This window comes from Archocentrus centrarchus, chromosome 15, assembly GCF_007364275.1.
Source record: "Archocentrus centrarchus isolate MPI-CPG fArcCen1 chromosome 15, fArcCen1, whole genome shotgun sequence".
Taxonomy (NCBI): domain Eukaryota; kingdom Metazoa; phylum Chordata; class Actinopteri; order Cichliformes; family Cichlidae; genus Archocentrus; species Archocentrus centrarchus.
In genome coordinates this window covers 14,635,445-14,658,748 of record NC_044360.1, presented here as the reverse complement: position 1 = coordinate 14,658,748, position 23,304 = coordinate 14,635,445, and the positions used below count along the sequence as shown (strand labels likewise).

General features: G+C 38.2%; 1 protein-coding gene across 2 annotated transcripts in view; it reads right to left on the bottom strand.

The window, feature by feature from the left end:
• Nucleotides 1-23,304, bottom strand: part of LOC115793117 (cGMP-dependent protein kinase 1) — a 94,357-nt gene that overhangs the window by 30,764 nt on the left and 40,289 nt on the right. For both annotated transcript variants that reach the window (XM_030747901.1, XM_030747899.1), the window contains exon 4: nucleotides 3,303-3,408. In XM_030747901.1, coding sequence (XP_030603761.1) covers nucleotides 3,303-3,408 — 106 coding nt within the window. The remainder of the gene's footprint in view (nucleotides 1-3,302; nucleotides 3,409-23,304) is intronic.

Here is a 23,304-nt window from a genome sequence, read left to right as displayed (position 1 = left end):
ATAGTTTGTTCAATCAAAGCATGACTGTGATCTGAGAACCAACAATTCAGATACAGGCAGCAGAAACACTCAAAATCAATATTTTTCTATGGGAGGCCTGTATTATAGTACTATACGTATAAATTTTCCAGCACAAAAGGGCAACATGAGTAGTTACACAGCTGGGCATCAGATCCTACGGTTGAATACACCAGTACAAGCCTGTAGTATTTGTTCCATTACTTCCCGGCAGCCTGAATGAATGCCGCCTGCTATCAACCCTGCTAAATAAAACTAGCCTAATGTTTATCAAGGAGGAGAGAAAATAACCCCGCGTTGGTGAACAAAGGGCTTATCTCCCCGTATCATCTCACTCTCTCGCTCTCACTCCCCGTTTCTCCATCTCCCCTCCCCCTTAATTTTCCATGTTTTATTACAGTAATCTGAACCATCTTGTCACAGCCAGCGTGCTGATCCTTGTGTTACTGCTTTCTCAACAAAGGCACTAGTTAACCAGCTAGGCAATGAACACGTGACACTTACTGTACATGAAACAGAGTTTCAATCGCGTGAGCTGAGGAGCTGTTGACACAAACAAAAGGCGTCTGTGGCAGCACATTTCTGATTCAACAGCTTAATTATGTTACAGCTGAGTAATTACACAAAGCCAGCGGGGAAGTGTGGTTTTGTTATTCTTCAGGCATTGTTCAATTATACCTGTAATTTTAAAAAATATTCTACTGTAATCCTGTAAACACCGACAAAAACCTATTTTTAAAAAGTGTTTATTTGATAATGTTTGATTATTCCCTCTATGAAAATCTGTGGGCAGATCTTCATTTTTATATGTCTTATAGCTAGATTTTTATCTGAAGTGGAAGGCGGCAGAGGTCTGAATAAAAGCCCACTATTTAAAAAAAAAAAATCTGTTCATAGAAATGTGCATTTTCTAAACCTGGGTGCATTTGTCAGAAAGCTACCTTTGAAATTACTTTTCCCGGAGCAATGCAACGAGAGACTTAAAATACAGACAGCTAACGAATGAAAGGAAAATCCTGAACTTTACCCCTACAGTGACGGGATCGGGTGGTTAGGTGACAAACTCACCTACGTATAGAAATACTAAAACACCAAATGGTTCGATAGGAATGAAAAAGATGTGAATCACATGCTATGGCCTTCATAGTCACCTGATTATCCAAATGAATCCAAATGACACCGACATGTTAAACAATGCTCTCTATACCATCGTTATCAAAGCATCAAACGGGGGATTATCTTCTGAAAGAATGGAGTTCATCCCTCCAGTAAAGTGCCAGAGACTCAGAGTTGTTGAATCAATGTCTAGACAGATTTAAGCTGTTCTACCAGAATATTTTAGCTCATCACTTTACTTAGACATATCATCTTATTTTTCCTTTGATTTGTCACCTGTCTGTACATACTAGGAAGAGATAATAGAAGAGGCACACTTAATTCCCCCATGCACAACGTGGGACTTTTTTTGCCAGTTTTTCATCTTCACTATTTGCCAGAATAAATATATAATTTTATATAACAGAGGGTGGGCAGAAGACTCACAGGGACCACTATGTGTTTGTTATTACTTTTATTAGATCTGTTTCTAGGAAATTAATCCGGAATATAATTATCTATGTACTGTGAGTTGACAAACACTGTTATAAATCTCAGATTTCCCCCAGACATCCCTTTACAAACCAAACACACCGAGGGAGCCCAAAACAAGCAGTATGTCTATTAAATATTTACTTAGTTTATCAGTTGGACTGTTACATAAGACCTCCTGACAGGCAAGAGCTGTTACACTGAACAGTGTGTGCTCATATGTGCTCTTTTTTAGTAAAAGATATTACTAAAATAAGTTACGTCTTACATGAAATACTAATAGGGCTCTCTATGTGGTTAAAATAAAGTCTGGCTTCACTGTGAAGTTGTACTCCGGATAAAGAAATGACTGAAGTGACTTTGTTCTGGGTAAATGTAGGAAGACTGTCCTACAACAAATATGGTATAATGTTCAAAAGCTTCAAAGAACCCATGTGTAAGCTTTGCTGACTTTGTGACTTTGGGCATAATAATTAGTAAGTAAGTAAAGTTTATTTATATAGTGCTTTTCACAGACAGAAGGTCAGAAAGTGCTGTACAATAATTAAAACAACAATTAAAACATTAATAATTGTCCTATTGCAGTAGGGAAAAAAAGCAGAAGTAGTTACAGTTAAACTGCAAAAAGTTTTGGATTTAATTGAAGCTATGAAAGCAACTTGCTGTATGTATAAAGGTTTTGACTTTGACATCATAAATTACATCCTATGTTCTTTGAAAGGTGGTTTTATTTTACCCATAACAAGTGAGACTTAGATAAAAATTATTTTTAATGCAACTCCACTTACTTTACTGTATACTGTAAATGTGCACAACCATAAGGCCAAAGTCTACAACAGCAGAATGGATTGCTTTTGAATGTGCTGACATACAGCTTGCTTTGCACTTGTTGGAAATGCCTGGTAAAAAGCTTCCTTCCTGCGCGCTGTACCTATTACTTAAAAATAGCTCCTACTGCATCTCTCTCAGGACTGACAGAACCTGATCATGATCACAGTGATTCATGATGTTTCCTCAGGAGAAATGTCTTTTAGGCAAAACATGTGCCTAAATGATTTGGAAAAAATGTACACAAAATTGTGCTGGAGTGAGTCAGTGAGAGGACATAGATCAACTACTAAGCTTGGCCATGCCATAAAGTCATTATAAAAAAAAAAAAAATGGTGTGGGGTGCATGCATTAGAGTGAAGGTATGATGTAATTTTCATAATTGGCTTGATGAAGCTGAAAGTGGATGATAGTTTAAAAAAGAAGTTGAACACAGAGAGCGAGTGAGAGATGTTTATAAGGCAATTGCATCTCATGCATTTTGATCACCACTGGCTGCTCTCCGTCTGTCGTTTGATGCCGCTTCCTTTTACCTCATGCAGGACCCCAAAAAAGGATCTGCAGGTCTTTTAAGTGTTAATAGGTTCATCTATAGAGAAGTGATTATTGGTTCAGGCCCTCTGATACAGATAATGACATTAAAAACAAGGATACAGGTACAAGGTATTTTTCCATTGGGTTGAATGATGCACCAGAAATAATTGCTGAGTTATATAATTTATTGGCAAAATGGAAGCGTAAGGAATCATCTGAGAAACAGCTCACACACATTTTCCTGAATTCATTTTGGTAATTCATTCATTGCTTTTCAGATCAAAGACCTATTCCACTCTTCTGTCACTGCTGGAAAATTTGCCTTGCTTCCTTACCTTTTCAGAAACTCCATATACTCTGTGTGCTTGATTAAACCCGTCCTCATCATGATCGTCTGAAAACACTGTCGGTCAATGGCCCACAATTTCACATTTGTTAGAGCTGGAAAGAAGAATACACATGATTAAATTGAACATTAGCAGTGTCGTGACAGGCAGATTTCATCCTCCAGCAATTAGAATAACAAAACAGCACATAAAGTGCAAACCCTGCAACAGCTTCATGCTCTGTGCATGCAATATGAATATAGTGAAATGAGATAGCAACTGTAGGTGTATCAAGGTATGTGCCAATGAATTTAAACTATAATCCTCCTCAAAATGTTAAAATGTGCCAGTCTTAAACCATAGTTACTCCTAATGGAAATAATCTTCATCCAAATATTTTATCTAGCCTCTAATCTGGAAACAGCAAATAGCAGCTATTCTGGACAATTACTCTTTATTCAGCAATTTGGAGTTAATTGTTATTTTTGAAATACCTCACATGCATGGTTTGCTTGAAGTCATGCTGCAGCATTTTAATTGGTTTAAGGTCAGGAATCTGACTAGACTATGCGCCCCCTTTATTTTTTTTTTTTACTTTAAGCCCCCAAGTTACTGATTGCTCTTTGCGTTAAGGGCAATTTTCAAACTGCACAACAAAAGTTAACTTTGAAATCACAAACAGTTATCCTGATACTATCCTTCCTGGAACAGTTTAGAATTAGTTGTTCTCACAATGATTGCAATCTGCACAAGCCCTGAGGCAACAATGCATGGAGTGGAGGTGAAGTGTTGACATGCAGGGTTTTTTTTTCTTCTTAAATCTAGAAATCTGCCTCATTTGACCATGGAGCTTTGTTCTGCTGAGCATCCAGCTGATCTGAGACCAGCATAAGATGAACTAGATTGGTTTGTCTTTAGAGAGCAGTGGCTTTGGCTGCATTACCTTTCCATGGACACTTTGATGTTTATTGGTTGGAATTTAGCGAGTGCAGGAGATGCAATGAATGCAATGCTGTAATGCAATACTTTTTGACACTTTCTTGAAAAATGCATGGGTTCTTACAGCACTCTTTGCAGAATACTCAGACCTTCAAAGAGCAAAAATAGTGTCAAATCTCATTTTTTACCCACTTTTTCCATGTTTATTTCTGGCTGTTGATCGATTGAGGGCTGGGTCTTTGACATTTTCAGTGCTTTGCACCTTAACACTTCTTTCTCTGATGTTCTTTTGATCTGAATATGTTTTACTTCAACAGATGCCTGTCATGAAGAGGAGTCTCTGTTGAAATCCAGGCCATGAGGGATTTCATCAGAGCATTGGGCCCCTAACCCACAGCTGAATGTCATTATATTTCCCCATTCAGACCTGTTTCACAGAAGAAAATGGGTTGTTGGGGCAGAAAATTAATAGAAAAACATATAAAGCCTCCCGATTTCATCTAGCTTGGCCACATTGTACAGTGACTCTCAGAATTCAATACTTCATTTTGTAAATAACAGTTCATGATAATTACTTCACAACTGGTTTCTCATGGATTGCAAGTATCATTATCTTCTGCTAGAAAAGACTCTTATTTCAACTTCAGCGCTTCGACTGTGCAGCTGTACAATTGATTCTGAGGAGTACAGAGAAAGAAATCTACAATCTGACCCATCCAGAAATAGTGCAAATCTCCAGGGAGCCCTCTGGCCACAGGGACATGTGGTAACATTAAAAAAGAATACATCAGATAACAGTCGGCTTAGCATTTTGTCAAAGTGTGTATATGTGTTCACTAGAAGTGTGCAGTCTATCATTTTGCAGTGTAACGCTTCTGTACAGAGATTTAAAGATATATAGATCAAACTTTGTTAATAAGAGTGTGTTTTTTATTGATTAGGGAAGAAATATTTTTCACTCAGTGGCACTAACAGGGAAGTCAGCATACAGGCTTAGCTGCAGAACAGCACGTCTGCAGCTAATGGGGGATCAACGTGTCACTTCAGGAGGAGCAGTTTAACAGGTACAGTGTATGTCTGACACCTAATAAATGGGAAACACATTCACTCACATACACATACACACACACAAACACAAAACCAACTTTTTGTTATGTCAACAATACAGTGTGTTTATTACAGAAAGATCATTCTATACAGGCATTTCTTTGAGGGAATATTAGTTATTATAGTTTGAGGTTTGGGTGAAGACAGTGACTGAGATAGATGTCGTGGGCTGAGTAAAAACTGCTGAGGTTATTAAGATGGTGAAACCTTAAAATTTTAATATACATGCAGTTGTTGCACCAGGTTTGCACTGTTACACAGATAGATAGATAGATAGATAGATAGATAGATAGATAGATAGATAGATAGATAGATAGATAGATAGATAGATAGATAGATAGATAGATAGATAGATAGATAGATAGATAGATAGATAGATAGATAGATAGATAGATCAGTATCAGTCCATTTATTATTTACCATATGCACACAAATGTATAAACTGTCATAGTCACCACCAATGTTCAAACCAGGAGTTTAGCAGCCATTTAAAATCGGGCCAAACCACAGGAGAGGTGCCCTCGTTACAGAGACTGACACTGTTTTACTTAGAGACTTTCTAGAGTTTCTACAAGTAGAACCCCCACCCTCCAAAACACACAGCATGACATAAAACTATATACAAACACAGATGTGTGGATACAGATATGTAGGCGTTCTGTGCAAGCACAAAGAGATAACAAAGACACACATACACACACCCAGGATGTATATACTGAGAGATGCACACAAGTATGTCTATTTATCAGTAAAGATACACAAATCCATCTCTGTTCAGATACACAGAGAGGCACTCACACACACACGTACACCGTGATATTTTTATGGCATCATGGATTAAATCACTGATGGCAAAATCCAAACACAAATTTTCCACAGGATTACAATTCTCTTCCTGTAAGCTGTAAAGCTGTGAGCTTTACAAAGGTGAAATTTTACATTTCAATCACATTTGGAAGAAGCTCTGTCTTACCCTTAAAAAAAACATTTAAAAAGTTATTTTGTAGGGAGTAATGTAGCTAAGAGGTGGGGACAAATTACTCCAAGGCAGACTGCAAACTGGTCAAATCTGGGATATGGAAATAGGTCGAAAGAGAAATGATTAGAATAGCCCTCTAATCTGACCCATAAGCAGCAAGAGTGGGAAGTTAGACATCATTGCCCACTGACTGTGCAATAGAGTGGTTTTGCAGTAAGTGGGAGTATAGGGCACTGGGAAATAAGATATGTAAGGAGCCTGCAGCAGACTGCAGTAGGTAAACTTATTATTCGGAGGCTTGGCTAAATTGCGGTGAGACTGGGGGAGCTAGTTATCCTGTACTCAGGGAGAAGATGAATGTCTTAATGCTCATGGGTTGTCGACCATTAGCTTCACCACTTTCTGGTTGCACAAAGCTCCCCAGGCTGTACTGGAAAAATGCAAGGATGTTATTTGGGAAATGGTTTGAAGGATTCAGCATTGTGATGTTCCACTGATCACTTCAGCATGGTTTAGCGTTTATTCGGGAGCTGCACAATTGAATTCAGTTCAGTTCTCAGACCTGACAATATAGATTGCCTATAGGTAAATTTATGTTGTATGAAAACCTGTTGCTACAGACTGTAATTGTATTGTCGCTGTTGCCCACTTGCTGTAATCACAGTCTTTGAACACAGTCATCTACATTTGTCCAATTCCAGTCTATTCTCTTTAGTTTGAATGAATATAGTTGTATAAGCATCCATTCACTTCCAAAAGGTTAAAAAAAACCCCACTAAAAACAATGTTTTTACTACACCACAAAGGCAGTGTTTGTGGAGCACTGAGGTATTTGATGTGTGTCTGTTGACAGCACACACACACCATGATGCAGACAGAGGAGGCAGTGAAGACACAGTTTCCAGGATATGTGGATGTGGGGATCAAGTGTGGTAAAACTGCTCCTTTTGTGAAAAACTGAGTCCTGTCAACACCGTGAAAGTGGCCTCTCAACATGCACAAACCTGCAATCTGCCAGTGTGTGGGTTGACACAGGGGAAAAAAAGCTTGCTGGTGTAGGCCACATATATGTAACATGCAGGTGATCTATGTTGCACTGCATCTCAAACTACATAACAGCTGGTCTTTGTATGTGTGCATAAAGTGTGTAAAATGATAATTATTTGAATTTTATATTCTAGATTTTTCATGATTAAATTAAAGTCCTGCTAACTTCAGTATAACATATTGCTGAATATTACTGAACATGTATCTCTTTTTGGCCTTCAAAGCTCCTCTAAACTGAATACAATCTAACCTCAGAATAATAGATGGCCATTTATACCCCTGCTGGTGAACAGCTGAGTATGTTATCATCTGGTCATGCTCCTCCTTTTCCTTCCTTTTCTTTGATGGTGTGATTGTAATTCCACACCCTTCAATTATTTGTAATAACCAATGAACAGGTTTGATTGTGAAGCCCTGCAAAACTGGCCAACTACCTCCCTTGGTGTGCACAATCCCAAAAAAAAGAGGCTCTGTGCTTGAAAACTGGGAAACTGTGAGAGACAACAAAGATAGAAGAGAAAGCACGTAAGCAGCGGAGAGACCCATTCATTTGGCACAGTCATAATTCAATGTAACTGAATTTCAGCCTGGGGCATTATGCAAATGCTCCATGTGTGTTTGTTTGGGTAATCATATTTTTTTTTCTCCTCATTAAATTATACATAAACATATGATGTGAAATCTGGTCATGAATCTGGACAATCTATATCCAGTCTAGGGCTTGGAAACATCAAAACGCTGCATGTCTATGAATGTAGTCTTGATTTTTTTTTTTTTTTTTTGTGAGTTTTAATGATTTTGAAATGACTCAAAACAGGTTACATCTTGCGCATGGTGATTCAGCTCAAGTATAAAGCATTTATACATTGGCGCTGCAGAAAATCCACATTTCTGTCCAAAAGCACCTCAGGGCTATATGAAAGTGGTACTTAAAGATTAGACCAGAGTCTCAAGCAGTGAAGTGTGACAGGAAATATATCTGCAGAAAGCACTACTCGACATACATGCCCATGTAAACGGTATTGGACAGAAAAGAGCTAAAATTAACTTTCTTTCTTTCTTGGTGCACATTCACTTTTCAAATCTGCATTTATAATCTGCTTACTGTTGTGCCAGCATATATACCTTGTAACCATATTAAGAACAGGACAAATTATGATGATGATGTTCATGTATACACAGATTTGTTTTCTTGTCCTTTTCACACTATTCCAATGCTAACATACCTGTAATCAAATTTTTGTCACGCGTCAAAGAAACTGGGAGATGATAATCTTAATGTGGTTTTGGTTCCATGTGGGATATTAAGACGTGCTTGCCTGTGATTTATCACTTTAGTACTTGTAGATAATCAACCTGGGGTTATACCACTCTGAGAGAATAAGTGGTGTCTCCAAACTAATTAGGGAGTGCACCCACCATAAGAATTTCCATGCAGGAATATTGTGGTAATGTTTGGGTTTGAGGGCAATCGAATTGGTTTTCACCATCAGTCAAAAAATGCTTCCCACTGTTGATTCTGTGACTTGCCTGCTCCTCACACCTTAATTTCTGTCATTAACATTTTAACCTTAATTCCCTATTCTTGCTTCCCAGAACATGAGAAAATTAACCATTTTCTTCTCACTGGCTCTGAAACACACACACACACAATCACATACACACTTACAATCACAACATGACGTAAGGTCTACTCCTTATGGTTTCCTACATGTCTTATGAGAGTAATGCTGTTAGGGCTTCAGGGTGGAAGAGTGTAATCTCTTTTCCCCCTAAGTCATTAATAACATCAGCCGAGTCTGATTACATCTAGATGAGCTCTTTAGAGCGTGAGAAAACAGGACAGGTCATTTACACCAGACAATGTCACAGAGCCCAAGGAAAGAGAAAACATTAGAGGAATTCTACTCATAATTATGGCTAAAATCATAATTATTTTTACAGAGGATTAAAGGAACACAACAGTGCAGGAAAAACAGGAGTACTGCGTGTCTGTGCTGCAGGGTGACATTGCGTCTTCAATGAATCTCAGCACAGAAAACTAGCTGGCTTAATCAGAAGCGACCTACAGCTGCCAATTCTGCCAATAGTCGCATCACGTGGGAGTCTATAGACTTGGAGCAGCAGCTGCTTGAGAAATATTGAGCTCATTCCACCTGCTCACTCACACCATGCTGTATAGAAACCAGGGGACACCACATCTTTTTTTTTCTTTTTTTTTTTAGAATGATACATTTATTTTCTCTTATCTCTGTCCAACTATGTCTGTTATTATGATAAAAAAGATCTCTGAACATGTGGGAGTCATGATACTGAAGAGCAGTATTCTTAAAAGCATGCATTTATCTTTTTCTGTTTTAAAGTCTCCAAAATTAAATAATTTACCACTCATCTTTGTAACAGACCTCATCTCCAAGCTTTATTCATCCAAGCTTTATTCAGCTGATCACATTTGTTTATCATTAACATTTATTAAATGGCTGGATCTCCTTCACTTAAAGTATTCTCTTACATTATTCCAAATACCTGAAGCAAAGCAGTAAATATCCCAATTTATAGATTAAATACTTTGATCACTTATGCAGGGAGCCTGTGATCTTATATATGCAAAAGCGTTACTATTTAAAAAGTCAAACCATGCTGTCAAAAGTGCAACTCATCACACTCTTTGATAGAAGCTACTAAAAATATTCAATAACAGCTTCTAGATGGGCTGTGCTGTGTATGTGGACAGCCAGTCATGATGACACTGTCACTCTTTACTCTTTTTTCAAAACTATGTTATCAGAGGAAAAGAGGAACAGAGGAAAAGTCTATGCAGTAGCTGTTCTAGGAACAGAGGAAAAGTCTGTTCTGGCTGTTCTAGCAGCTGTTTGAGCACTTGAGTAAAATGCTCAGAAAAAAAATACCATCTGGCAACTATATTATTTCACTGATTTTAAGGGTTTTCGGTAATAAAGCAAATATTTCACATTGGCCAGTGCAAACTTTAACCACATGATAGCGCTAGATAAAATGTTAAGAGAAAAGGTTTTTGCAGTGCTTCCTTGTCAGAAACATATAAAGCATAAATGTTTGTAGTAAGAAAAGATTAGAGGATCACTGAAGGCACTGGGACACATCAGCTAGTCACCATGGGTAGCTGTACATGAATTTGTGCCATTACTTATGGTTGTCTGTAGTTTGCATGTTCTCCCTGTGCCTGCATGGGTTCTTTCCAGGTGCTCTGACTTTCTCCCACAGTCCAAAGACATGCATGTCCGGTTAACTGGTGATTCTAAATTGGTGAAAGTGAGTGTGAATGGCTGTCTGTCTCTGTGTTAGCCTTGCGAGCATTGCACCCCCGGATGGATGGATGGATGGATGGATGGGTTAAGTAGAAATAGTAGATAAAAAAAAACAGCCAATTTAACATTGTTCTGTCTGCCGTCTTATATACATTTTCTTTAAAATATATTCATCCACAGAAGTGCCATTGCATAGCTGTCACTGCAAACATATTTATTTCCATTCCCTCACTCTGAACACTGATAAAAGAAAAAACCTTTTCTGTGCAAATTGCTTTGTAGTTGCTTTGTGAGATAAATTTTAATTGTTTGTTGTCCTCGTCATTACAGACAATCAACCATAAATTATTTGCCGCAGAGGAAATCAGTTTGAATAACCTGATAAATTTCAGTCAGGCTCGCTGTAGAAAATCAAATGGAGGAAATGAAGTGTGTTTGCAATTCATCAGCAAGTTATTTTTAGGCGGTGGTCCAGGTTGTATCAGACACTTTTCTCTATATAGTGAGCTCTATGAACTCCACGCTGGATTATCTTTTTTTTTTTTCTTTCTTAATATTTCAGGCAGCAAAATATCCTGAGAGAAAAGCATAACAATAACTATTTTAGTCATTTTACATTCCATTATTTTTTCCTACTGAATGAGTTACAATTTTAACATCGACACAAAAATTATCACAAACATGAGCTTCGCTTTTTTCGGCTCTAACAACAAAAAGGAATTGCTTGTCGTGTCTCTGCTTAAATTCACAAGCCTTTCTGTCAGTCAAGCCTGATGTTTTGCATCCCACTGAGGCAGGAACATCAACTCCCTGCACCCAAAAATATCAAGCAAAACCCAAGTGATAATCCCCACTCCCACCCCCCCCCACCCCCCCCTTACTACTTTGCCTGAATGTGATGAATACATGTACGTGTGAGAGACTGTCTGAATGACAGAAAGTGCGTGCACAGTCTGCCTTTTATATTTGTGAAACCAATCGTGTTTCTTTTTTTTGATGAAACTGCAATTATTGTGACAACCAGAGTCTTTACTCTGCGGGAGTCTCACATTCAGCTCACATCCTGTAAAATCTCTGAAGAAGTTCTTGAATTATAGGACGAAAAGTATAATCATACAAACATTAGCCAAACTAATGAACCGCCCAAAGATTCTTTCTCTGTTTGGGCAACCTATCTGAAAAAAACAATTATCTTTTTTTTTAACTGTTACAACATCTAAACATGTAAATTATAGCTTCACTATCTGAAAGTCTGTGTCTCTTAGTATTTGCCCTTAATCCTTTGCACACTCCATTTGCTCTGCTATTAAAAAAAATGTGCTGGTAAACTCAGAAGCTGTATTATCATTCGACCTCTGGTTAGTTTTATTGTGATGCTAGCAGCAAGCACTACTGGTGCATCCATGGCTGCTTTAATTCTTACAGTCACCATTTTGTTGAATTTCTGAGTAACTGCTCTCTCTGAACGCCCTTGTTTAACTGTCATTGAAAAATCAGCAAGCTCTGTTACAGACAGACAGGTATCTGTGATACCTGTTAACCACCTGTTGCCTGGGATAGGCTCCAAAAGTATGATTACTTTTCATCTTTTAACATATGTTAGGAAAGTGCATTTGCTACAAATCTCTGCTCGTCTTTCTTCCATCTCTTCTTACAATGTACAAATTGTTTGCAGAAATGTAAATGGTGTATGATTTTCAGTGTAAGAAAGGAAAATTTATTTCTCCGGTAACTCTTTCAGTCATGTTACAACCAGAGACCAACTTTCATGAATATATAAAGAACTTTAATTTTGGTTTAATAATGTTTTTACTATCCATCCATTTTCTTAACTGCCGATTCAGCTCAGTGTGGAGTGGCTGCAGCTTATCCCAGATTATAGGTCGAGAGGTGGGGAACAGCCCGGACAAGCTGGGAGGCCAACACAGAGAGACATACACACCTGCACCCAAATTAGAATCATCAGTTAGTCTTTGGACTGTGGAAGGATAATGTAGCACCCAAGGGAAACCCACGTAGTTCAGCTCTGTAAACCCCACAGGCTGCCAGTCCATAAGAGGGCTAACAGATGCTTCCTCCCTTTTTGATGGTTACATTTCATCTGGGCAAACAAATAAAATTCAGGTCATTCCCTGTTGCCCATATAAAGGACCCCCCAACAGTTCACATCAACATCAATTGCATTTGGTGAGATTTACTTGAAAACTGTGGAATGACAGAGTTTATATTACTAGCTAGAAAATGTTCCACCTGTCTTTGCTGATTTTTCCCAAACTACTCTAAAAACAACAACTCTTACTTCAACCAGATAAAAACTCAGGCCCACCTTCTTGCTTGTAGTAGTGAGTGTAGCTCTTTGGCTACAGATAACTGATGTACACTGGCAGGTTTCTTAGATTGGTGGACAACATATAGCTGATCTTGGCACTGAGTGCTACTGCCACCTTTAACTCTCTAACCAGTGTTTTGGCTCCACTGGCTTTTATTTTGTAGGCTACATCTGTTTTTTTTTGTTTTTGTTTGTTTGTTTGCTTGTTTTGTCTTTCTGCACTGTTGCTTTTAGAATTAATGTTCCATAGACAGAGCAACAAGTCCCTAAAACCACTTAGTCCATAAAATAACCAAGGGCATGAATCATATGCTCCAGTTTGTTCTGAGAAACATTAGCTTTAATGTTTCTCTCAAGCCACAGGTTTGAATGATCAGGTCATAGTTACACTTATTTTGGGCTGTTTTGTATCCAGATACTGTAAATAAAAGCGGCTGCTTATACATCTGCTCTGTTTTCTGTGCCGCTCCAGACTGCGGTGCAACTTCACTGGCAAATAACTTATTTGATGAAGCAAATGAGTCATTTATATTATAAAGGGAAGCAATGCAAATGTGCACCAGATAATGCAAAACAAGTAGAAGCTGTCTTCAGTGACCCAAGATTTCCTATGTTTAAATTAGCCCGCCTATGCTGCCATATGAGACCATTAGGATAAAAATGTTCAAGAAAAGCAGCCGTCTGAAGTCGCACCTGCTGAGCTGTTTTCTTTCTGACTAAATGCTGCTGTCTAAAGTTTCCTCTCTGGGCGTTTTAACCTTTTAAGCCATCTAGAACCCATGAAGAGCATCTTGCTCTGGGCTCACACCTGTGCTCTAACAGAGAGTCAGGAAAACAAGAACAGCAGGGGCCCATAATCAAAACACAACCACAAACTCCAGGGCATCCATTAACACACTGTACATCAAAGATTTTGAGGCCTTCATTCAAATAAAAGAAGTCATGCTGTCAAGTTGTGGTTGCAGACGTCAGACAAAAATACATCCAGCGCCTGTCACAGCAGCTGTGACTCCAAACAGTTAGGTGGGGACTTCCCAGCCACCCTCATCATTTCACCATCACATTTCTTGCTGCGCTCTGGCAACAGTGTTACCATGGCAGCCAAGGAAACGGAGAAGATTTTTTTTTTTTTCCCCCACACAGTCTCACAGGAATTTTATCTGCCAAAGCCATTCTTTCCGTCTTCTTCTCACTGTCCCTGTTTCTCCCTTTTCTTTCCGTTATCCAGTGAAATGCTTTATCCCAGCACAGTGTAGCCCCTCTGAACCGCTGCATCCATCAGCATGAGATGATGGTGCCTTAACTTTTACAGCAAAATTTCTTGACGTCATTATGAACATGTTAGTTATAACATAAGTTTGGGTTTTTTTGGGGGGGGTTTGTTTTGTTTTGTTTTTTTTGATTATTTGGGTTTTTTTGCATTACTTTTACTTTTTTTTCTGCCTAATTGCTTCATCACCTGTACTGGCCATTTGCCATTTCTGACATTTTCACGTTTATCTTTTGATTGATATGCCTTTGTCAGTGGATGCACCCATAATTAGTACTCTGAAGACAGGAAGACACAGAAAAACAACAGCACAATAGATGGCACCTCTGTGTTCATTGTTAAGAGTATACTCACTTGCTTTCCTGATTCAAAGGGCCCTCGTCATCGATCCTTCACCACCCAGCCCTGCCTAATGATGGTGCTCAGGCTCACCACCCTCCCAGTTTGTTGTACCTCATAAGAGGTGTAGCAGTTCTTCACATTATAGATTAAATGCATATAAACATACTTCTGTTACTCGCTGAGGTCATCTCTGTATTCAGCGCAGCGTGTAACATCTTCAGCAAATGTGGGTCTCTCCTCACTTTCCAATTTCAAATACCAAAGTGTGAAATAACTTGGCAGTGGACCGGGTCCATATTTTACTCCATATTTTTGGTGCACTATAGGGTGCATTGCCTCAAAGCAACACTCTACCTCAGACAACAATGTGGAGCAGCATATTTTAACAAACTTTACAACAACCCATCTAATCTAAGCCTCTCCAAAACAAGATAAGTCACATTTAACTAACTGAGCATTTGTGTTCCATTTAAAGTGTGCCTATAATTTTATTAATTTCCTGATTTTCTGTCAAATATATGCACAGTTATGATGGTGGATGCTTATATTAAACATGGCCAAAAGGCTAAAATACCAAGGCATATGTATGAGTAATCCCTATGAGCCAAAAACGGGAAATTCACACTGCTCCAAACAAACAGTTTCAAACTGTCTTTTTTTTCTACTCTTGGATCTGTTTGATGCATGTGAGAGCCAGCTGTGGCTATGAGCATTGCAACCCACCCCACCTGCTGTTCAAACCTTCAGTTTCAGAAGAAAGTAGCCTCAAAGGGAAGGCGTCCTTACAGGGAGAGAAGCTAAAACTGCTTGTTTCAGACAGTGGATAAATGGAGGGGCTGCACCAAGGCCTAGTATAAGGCAAAAGTATTGTTTCAAACCTTGAATCATGAAAAGCTACTATAGCAGATGCTAAGAATAAATTGAAAATGATTAAAACCTCATATTTGGTTTTAGTTTCCTGATGTCTGCCACCATTTAAACATGGAGAGGACTCGCAAAGCGCATTATTCTACTAGAACATATCGTTTAACACCCCGACTTTTATTGTAACTCTTATTATTATTATTTGGCTGTTCCCTTTAGGGGTCACCATAGCAAATCATCTGCCTCCATCTCACTCTATCCCTTCTGTCACACCAAGCCTCTGCATGTCCTCCTTCACTACAGCCATGAACCTCCACTGAGGTTCTGCTCTTTTCCTCCTGTCTGGCAGCTCCATCCTCAACATCCTTTGCTCAATATATCCACTATCTCTCCTTCTGCACATGTCCAAACTATTTCAGCCTTGCCTCTCTAACTTTATCTCCAAACTGCTCGACCTGAGCTGTCCCTCTGATATATTCATTTCTCCCAACAAAAATCTTAACATCTTCACCCGTGCAACCTCCAACTCCACCTCCTGCCTTTTTGTTATTGCCACCATCTCCAAACCATACATCACAGCAGGGCTCACTATCATCCTGTAAACCTTCTCTTTCACTCTTGCTGCTATCCTTCTCACAAATCACCCCTGACACATGTCTCCATCCACTCCACTCCACCCTGCCTTCACTCTCTTCTTCATATCTCTTGCGCACTGTCCATTGTTTTAGATGGTTGACCCCAGGTATTTAAACTCATACAATTTCAATACCTCTACTCTTTGCAACTTCTAAAATTTTATTTCAACTGATATCATTATATTATCATATTTATCTGGGACACTCTGTAGAGAACAAAAAGAAAACTACGATGACCGTTTAGGAGCAGTCTATGAAAACATCTCATGTTGGGAAATCTTAAAGGTACAGTAGGGGCAATATTTTTATTTTAACAATTTTTACAACTACAACAATCAGGTTTCATAATGATTAAACTAAATCACATGAGAAAGTTTAAAAAAAAAAAAAAAAAAAGATGGGGCAACACAGTCTCCAGAGAGTCATTGACAAATAAAAATACTTCTTTCGGTCTTTTTAGGGCCCTGACTCTTTTTAGTACGGCATCATTAGTATCGTGTGAGTTACAGCTGGTTACTAGATACAGGCAACTACTAGAATTCGGCAGTTCCCAAGAAGACAGCCCCAAGACTATAACAGCCTGCTGTTTCAAAACATCGACACAGATGACTGTTTTTATAGTAGCACTTGTATCTGACATATAAACATTTGGGAAGGAAAAGCAGTGAGGAGCTGACACACACAGTGAACTATGTGCTTCTAAGTGTTTCTACAAACTAATGTCTATGCTTGTAATATATCCCCAGAAAGACAAAGCTGTTCACTTAGATGCCAAATATGGCTAATGCTGTTAACAGTCTGAAGAATTAATGAAATACAGGGCTAACACTTCCTCCAACATCATCTCTGTATTAGCATGCAAAAATACTTGCCAAATCGACTGCTCACAGCTGTGTCAGTGTTTTAATGTAAAAGGGACTTATAGCAAATTAGCATATGTGAAAGCACTCACTCTTGCTTTCAAAAAGCACAGTCACACCAGTAATGACTTTTGTTGCAGTGGTGCTTTTAAATCCTACATCCAGTTGATTGTAATCACAATGAAAACACGTTGAATGAACATGAAATGAAAACAAATGATGCCATGTTTGGCATTCTGTGCCACGTGTAGAGTAAACTTGTGAAATCCCACTGCCGAGCCAAAGAAAGGCTGTTTAATGAAAAATGTTAGAATGAAGCAAAAGCTTTTTTTTTTTTTTTTTGTACTGATGAAGAAGACATGTAGAAATATGAGAAGAAAAACCCAGGAAATGATTACAGAAGAATCAAAATACTCACACACTGTAACTTGTCTTAAACAAGATTTGCTTGCTATGGACAGGGTGATTCCTGACACTGTGCAGATGCAGTCTAATAAACACACACACTCACACACATATTTCCCTTACTCAGACTGATTAGAAGGACAACTGTTTGTTCACCCCCAGCGGAAGGAAGGACTGTTATATAGCTAAGCTATCACTCTTTTACAAGAGCCCATTCTCAGAAGTCTCCAGAAAAATGTTCCTTAATATTTTATCTGTAATTCTATTATGATGCGCTGTTTTTAGCACTACATATAAAACTGTGACACATAAATTGATAATTATTAGTCCCCTGCTGACTGTTGCGTTTTATCTATATCGTGCACAGAAAGCTTGACCTCTAAAGCAGCGCCTGTCAAACTGCAGACTAGAATGCGAACATCACCGGGAACACCATTATGCAAGTCTGTGCTTTTTATGTGTTCAAAGTGGCTTTCACACAGAGAGGAATCCCATAAAGTGAAATCCAGGCACTTGTTGTAGAAAAATAAAATTAACAAGGACATGTAAACAGGCTCGATCACCTAGCAGTAAGCTAGCTGGAGTTCTATATTTATAAGTTAATGGTAAAAAAAATTTAAAGACCCACAAACCAACACACATACATGTGAAAAACTAAGCCTTTAATCTTAAAGGACAGATTCAGGGCTAGGTTTGGCTGTCATTCATGAGGAATGGAAATCTTTTATCATATTATGACTTGTGCTTTCATATTTTTTTTTCAAGTCCATATTAGCTGGGAAGAGAAAGAAATCTCAACTAATAAAGATTAAGAGAAAGGAAATGTCAGTTTGAGATGAATATCTGAAGCCCACCATATAATCTACACATATGCATGTAATACATTTATACATTAGAGTGCATCAGAGGTTATTAATCCTTTTAGTCTAATGTGCACCCACAGCTGTGTTAGATGAGCCCTTCAGTATAACTCTTTATTATGTGTTCTTTTGAAATGCTAATAAACAATATTATCTTAAAGTTATTAGATTTTCTTGCAATATTTTTTGTAAATGTGGTAGAGTAAAAGCAAAAAGCAGAAATAACATGGGAATACTTAAGAAAAGTACAAGTACATTAAACCTGAGTAAGGCAGTAGTTATATTCCTATTGGCCCCATCCATGGTCTTATCTAATGATGTTGGGGATTGTAAGATTAAAGGTGTAAGAGCCATTTTCTTTTTGTTTTGTGTTATGTGTTTGGAAACCAGGGGGTACTTAGTTTGTGAAGGGGTTTGCTCATTTGGCTGGCGTTAATGGTGGAGGCTTAACAGTTTTTGACCGTGCAATCTGTGTCAATCAGGTATGCCAGCATTTACACTGTTTAGTTAGGCTGCCTATACTGTTCTGGACCTGCCCCTGTGGACACATTTTAACAGCTTTTAACCTGTATGTAAACTGAATAAGCTTAGCCACCATCAGAAGAATAAATATCAGTTATGCAAGACATAACTAAGGCCTCCTGTTAAAAGGAAGCTCAACTAAGTGGTTGCTCATAAGTGACATCTGATCATTGGGGTTCCCGCTCCAATACTGTAGGCTCTCTACCTTACAATATAAAGCGCCTTATTATTTAATTAAAGTGAAATGACAGGATTGAGTTGCCAAAAGATGGCAATTTTACCTTCAGGGATTTGTCACGAAGAAAAAAATAAATAAGACATCAGTTTTATGTGTCAACCTCGAAGGAAGTGATGTCTCAGCCTCATCACCTCTATAAAAATTGTCATGCCACAGCAATGCCTGGAGTTATTGATGTCCATCCTCTGTTTCAAATTAATGCTTACACTACAAGCACTTGAAGTGGTAGCAGCTGAGTGTTTCAAAAGAGTACTCACTTTTTCTTCTGGCTGTTTATTTTTAACTTTGCACACTTGTTGTATTATGTTCCCAAATGCAATATGTAGAGGTATGGGGCCGCAGCTCACAACTCTGATGCCTTATCATAGCGGCTAGTTTACTGGCTACTGTGGATAAATAGACTCACGTTTCCCTGTTTATTTATATATACATAGATTAGATTTCAGTTAGTTAGTTAGTTAGCATTAATTTGCAAAATAAATTCAATCTTTTCAAAGTACTGCCTTGCATATGCAAAAGAATCCACTGGGGTACATATACCCCTTGCTGACAATCACTGCAGTACAATGAAAAATAACAGTACTCATACCTTTTAACAATACCAAAGAAGAGTGAATTACTGCTCTGAAGTTTCCCATACTTATGTAATAATCTTAGTCATCTTCAGAGCTATAACCTTAATCTGTGGATCATTATTCCAGTATTCAGTCTCAACCTCACACCACATATGCAGATAACTTCTTTGACAAACCCTGATTCTGATTCTGACATTTAGTTTACCTTTAAATTATTATTTGGTTTGCCGTGCCTGTTTGTCCAAATATCTACCTAATTCTCTAACATTAATAGAAGCAAAAAGGAAGGTAGAGCCAGTGTAAAAATGGCAAATGCATATTTGATATGGGTGAAATCAAAATGTTTGTATGAGGTAACTTTGAAAAACAGATGCTATGGTGGCAAATACTTACCAGTGACCTTATTGTTCCTCGCAAGCATGCATTTCTACGGCACTGCACCTGGCTCTCCCTTTAAAGGCTTTATGCACCCTGTTACTTTTCAAGATGAATTATTATATAATTATTCTTTGAAATGAATTATATTATCCAGTGTTATGCCAAAGCATTCATGTACATTATGACTGTAAACGAGAGCACAGCTGGGTTTCTGAGATGACGTCTGATACCGCTTTTTCCACCACTGTCATTAAGATGGAGCATACAGATAATCAGTCACACTGATTATGTTAGTAGTGACTGGCAGTGACCTCACTCTTTGAGATGACTGGTCCAAAACAATGTCAAGATTCCCAATAGTCTTTAAGAGCCTAAACGTGGAGCTTGTTTGGCTTTTTTTTTTCTTATTAAAAAAACAACAACAAAACAAATAAGCATTAACTCAACAAATCCTGAAGTCATGATAAACATTTTCCTATGAAAATCTGAAGCTTTTTTCTGTTTCATATCATTGCAAACTGAATTCTTTGGGTCTTTAACTTCTGGTCATACACAGAAAAATATACAATATGTCACCTTGAACTCTCCAAATGACTGAGAAATAACAGATTAATCAGTCCTAAGCATAACTTTTAGTTTCAGAATCAGAATCAATTTATTTTCATTACATGTCAAACATATAACGGACTAAGTAATAGGACTGTGTTTCCATTCTATTACCAACCTAACCTTCTGACATCACTTTTAGACATCTAATTTTGGAATCCACTGATTAAATACGCATTTTCATTAAACAGATAGAATCAGAACAATTTTCCTTCTCAGTTTGCTTCCTCTTCTTTTTTAAGCAGTTCTGTTGTGCAGTACAAATTGCTCTCAATTGCTGGCCTGTTTTATGCCCGACCATGCTTAATGGTATCCTGTTATGCTGTCCGAATCTTCAAGAAACACTTCGTTGTTATGCTATAAACATTTTTTTTCTATTCCTCTCTCTTGTCTGCAGACACAGAATGTGATTTTTGTCTCGCCCTCTTGAAATGGCTCTCTCATTTTACTGTCACTGCTGCCCTGTGTTCATCACCTCTCTATTCTCTCACTCCTAACCCTTTTGTCCTCTCTTTCTTTGTCAGCCAGCATCTTTCCAGCTGCTGTTATATATATATATATATTTTTTTAAAAAAAGTGATATAGATTTGATGGCAAGGGGACTTTTAATAAAGAAAATTCTCAGGCAACAGTTTTTCTCTCATGCAGCATGTGAAATCCCACCTCATTTGTCCTGACTGGCAGAGCCAAACCCCAAATGTAGCCATAGCGCTACACTTAAATGTCTGTATCCTGAAAGTATACATAACATATCGATTGGAGCAGCTTGTTGAGGGCACTGCACAGCCTGAGAGTAAGTGCTACTTGAAATGCTTACTTTAAAGGATCCTTTTTTTTTTTTGAGGGGAAGAGTGCAGAATCAGAAATTAAATCACCTACAGATAAAAAGGAGGATTGATGGAAATATCCTCATTGGCCCTTCCAGAAAAATGCAATCATGCATATGCAGCAATAAAAACAAAATAAACAATCCTTCTATTACTTGGATGAGCTTGAAATTTTGTCTAATCTCCTCAATAAATCCAGATAATTATGCATAACTGCACAAATGGCTGCCAATTAACACCACTTCCCCTCATAAATGTTTTCTCTTTGCATAAAAGACCAGGAATAAAACCTGTCCTATTTGATTTGAGTATTATTGATTTGCTCCCCAAACATGTTGTTTAGCACCAGCAATATCCAAATAATTTTAGTTCACTGGAAACAAACAGCCCAATTTAATCTTGAGCAGGACCTGATGCAAGTGCATTCCGTACATTCCCAGTGCTTTGCACCACAGCAGGAATAGAAGACTGCACCCTTTGGAGGGCCAGTTCTGAGCAGCAGGCCACATGTTTGACACCCCTGTTTTAGATATTGTACATAAATAACAGATACTGGTCATTCTGTTGCTGCCAACTTCTTACCAAATTCTGTTATTTTTTCCATCCAGGTGACAGCTGGTTCCTTTAATATTGCTGTTCAAGTTGTTAAAAACGCATACTGCATAGGAATAAAAATTAGCATGTAATCTACTGCAATTAAAATTATCAGTGTTTTTATTGTTACCAAAGTCCTGTTTGCTGTGGAAAGCTACCAGGCACAGTCCTCAAGCAATTAACTGCCGAAACCAGCCCAGTTTTCCCTCTGTGATTCCCTAAAATGAACAAAGAATGCTCTTTTTTGCATTTTTGGAACTAATTCAAAATAAATGCAATTTAAATGCTACCCTACGTCGAGTGCATAACGTAAAACTTATAAAACCTTACTCTTAACTCTTGACCTGAAATTCAAGTAAAATTTAAACACGTGTAAGTTTCATTGCAAAGTAATGCAAAATTTTGTAAATGCACCACAATTCTTGAAATAAAAAGACACACTAAACTTAAACAGGCCCGGGGTTGTTCTTGACAAGTCTGACTGTGTTGAAAGAACTGTCATAATTACACACATTTTCTGTAAATGGATCATTGCACACAATGGGTCTTAATTGTTTCTGAGACTCTTAATAGGTGACAGACTCTGGGAATCTCTTCATTATCACAGTTGGCAATGGTGTCATTATTTTAGTGAGTTAGCACCACAGTAAAAGGAAAGAGGAGGGAAAGTGTAGACAGTTCATGGATGAGCTCCCATGAGTCGACATTAACAGGTTCCTCAGCTAAATTCTGTTAAGAAGTAATTAATCATGCATATGACTTAGGAGACCAAGCAATGTAAACTGAAATTACTTTAAGGATTTATCCTCCTACAAGGTTCCATGCACTGATGAAATTAAATCTAGTGATTGGAAGCTGAATCTCCACGCACACTAGCAGGTGAATGATTTCCAGTTGAGTTTGTCTACTCTAACAGCCAGTGTGGCAGCTGAATTCCTTGGTACATTCATGTGTAACGACATATGTTAAAACAAAGACAGCCATTCTCAGAGACAGTACCAATGACCCTGTTAGACTGTAAACACACTTCTGCCTATGTAGACAATTACATCATTTGTTCCAAGTGTGAGTTTTTATTGAGTAGCGCTGACGTACATGTCTTAAGATCGTGGCAGGAAGTACAGGCCGGTGGGCAAGAGAATATACACAAAAGAAAAAAAGCAGACACTCTGTCGCCAGTGGGAAGGGGAATATTTTAACCCGTAAGAGTTGGCTCATCTTGCTGTGGGCACTTGTTCCCATAGCAACAGGAGCTGGGAGTTTCATCAGGTTGGTTGGTTAGAGATAGGGGATCACGGGACATAAGAGGGGTCAGCACAGGGCATTCAACCTGGTAGCCACCATTGT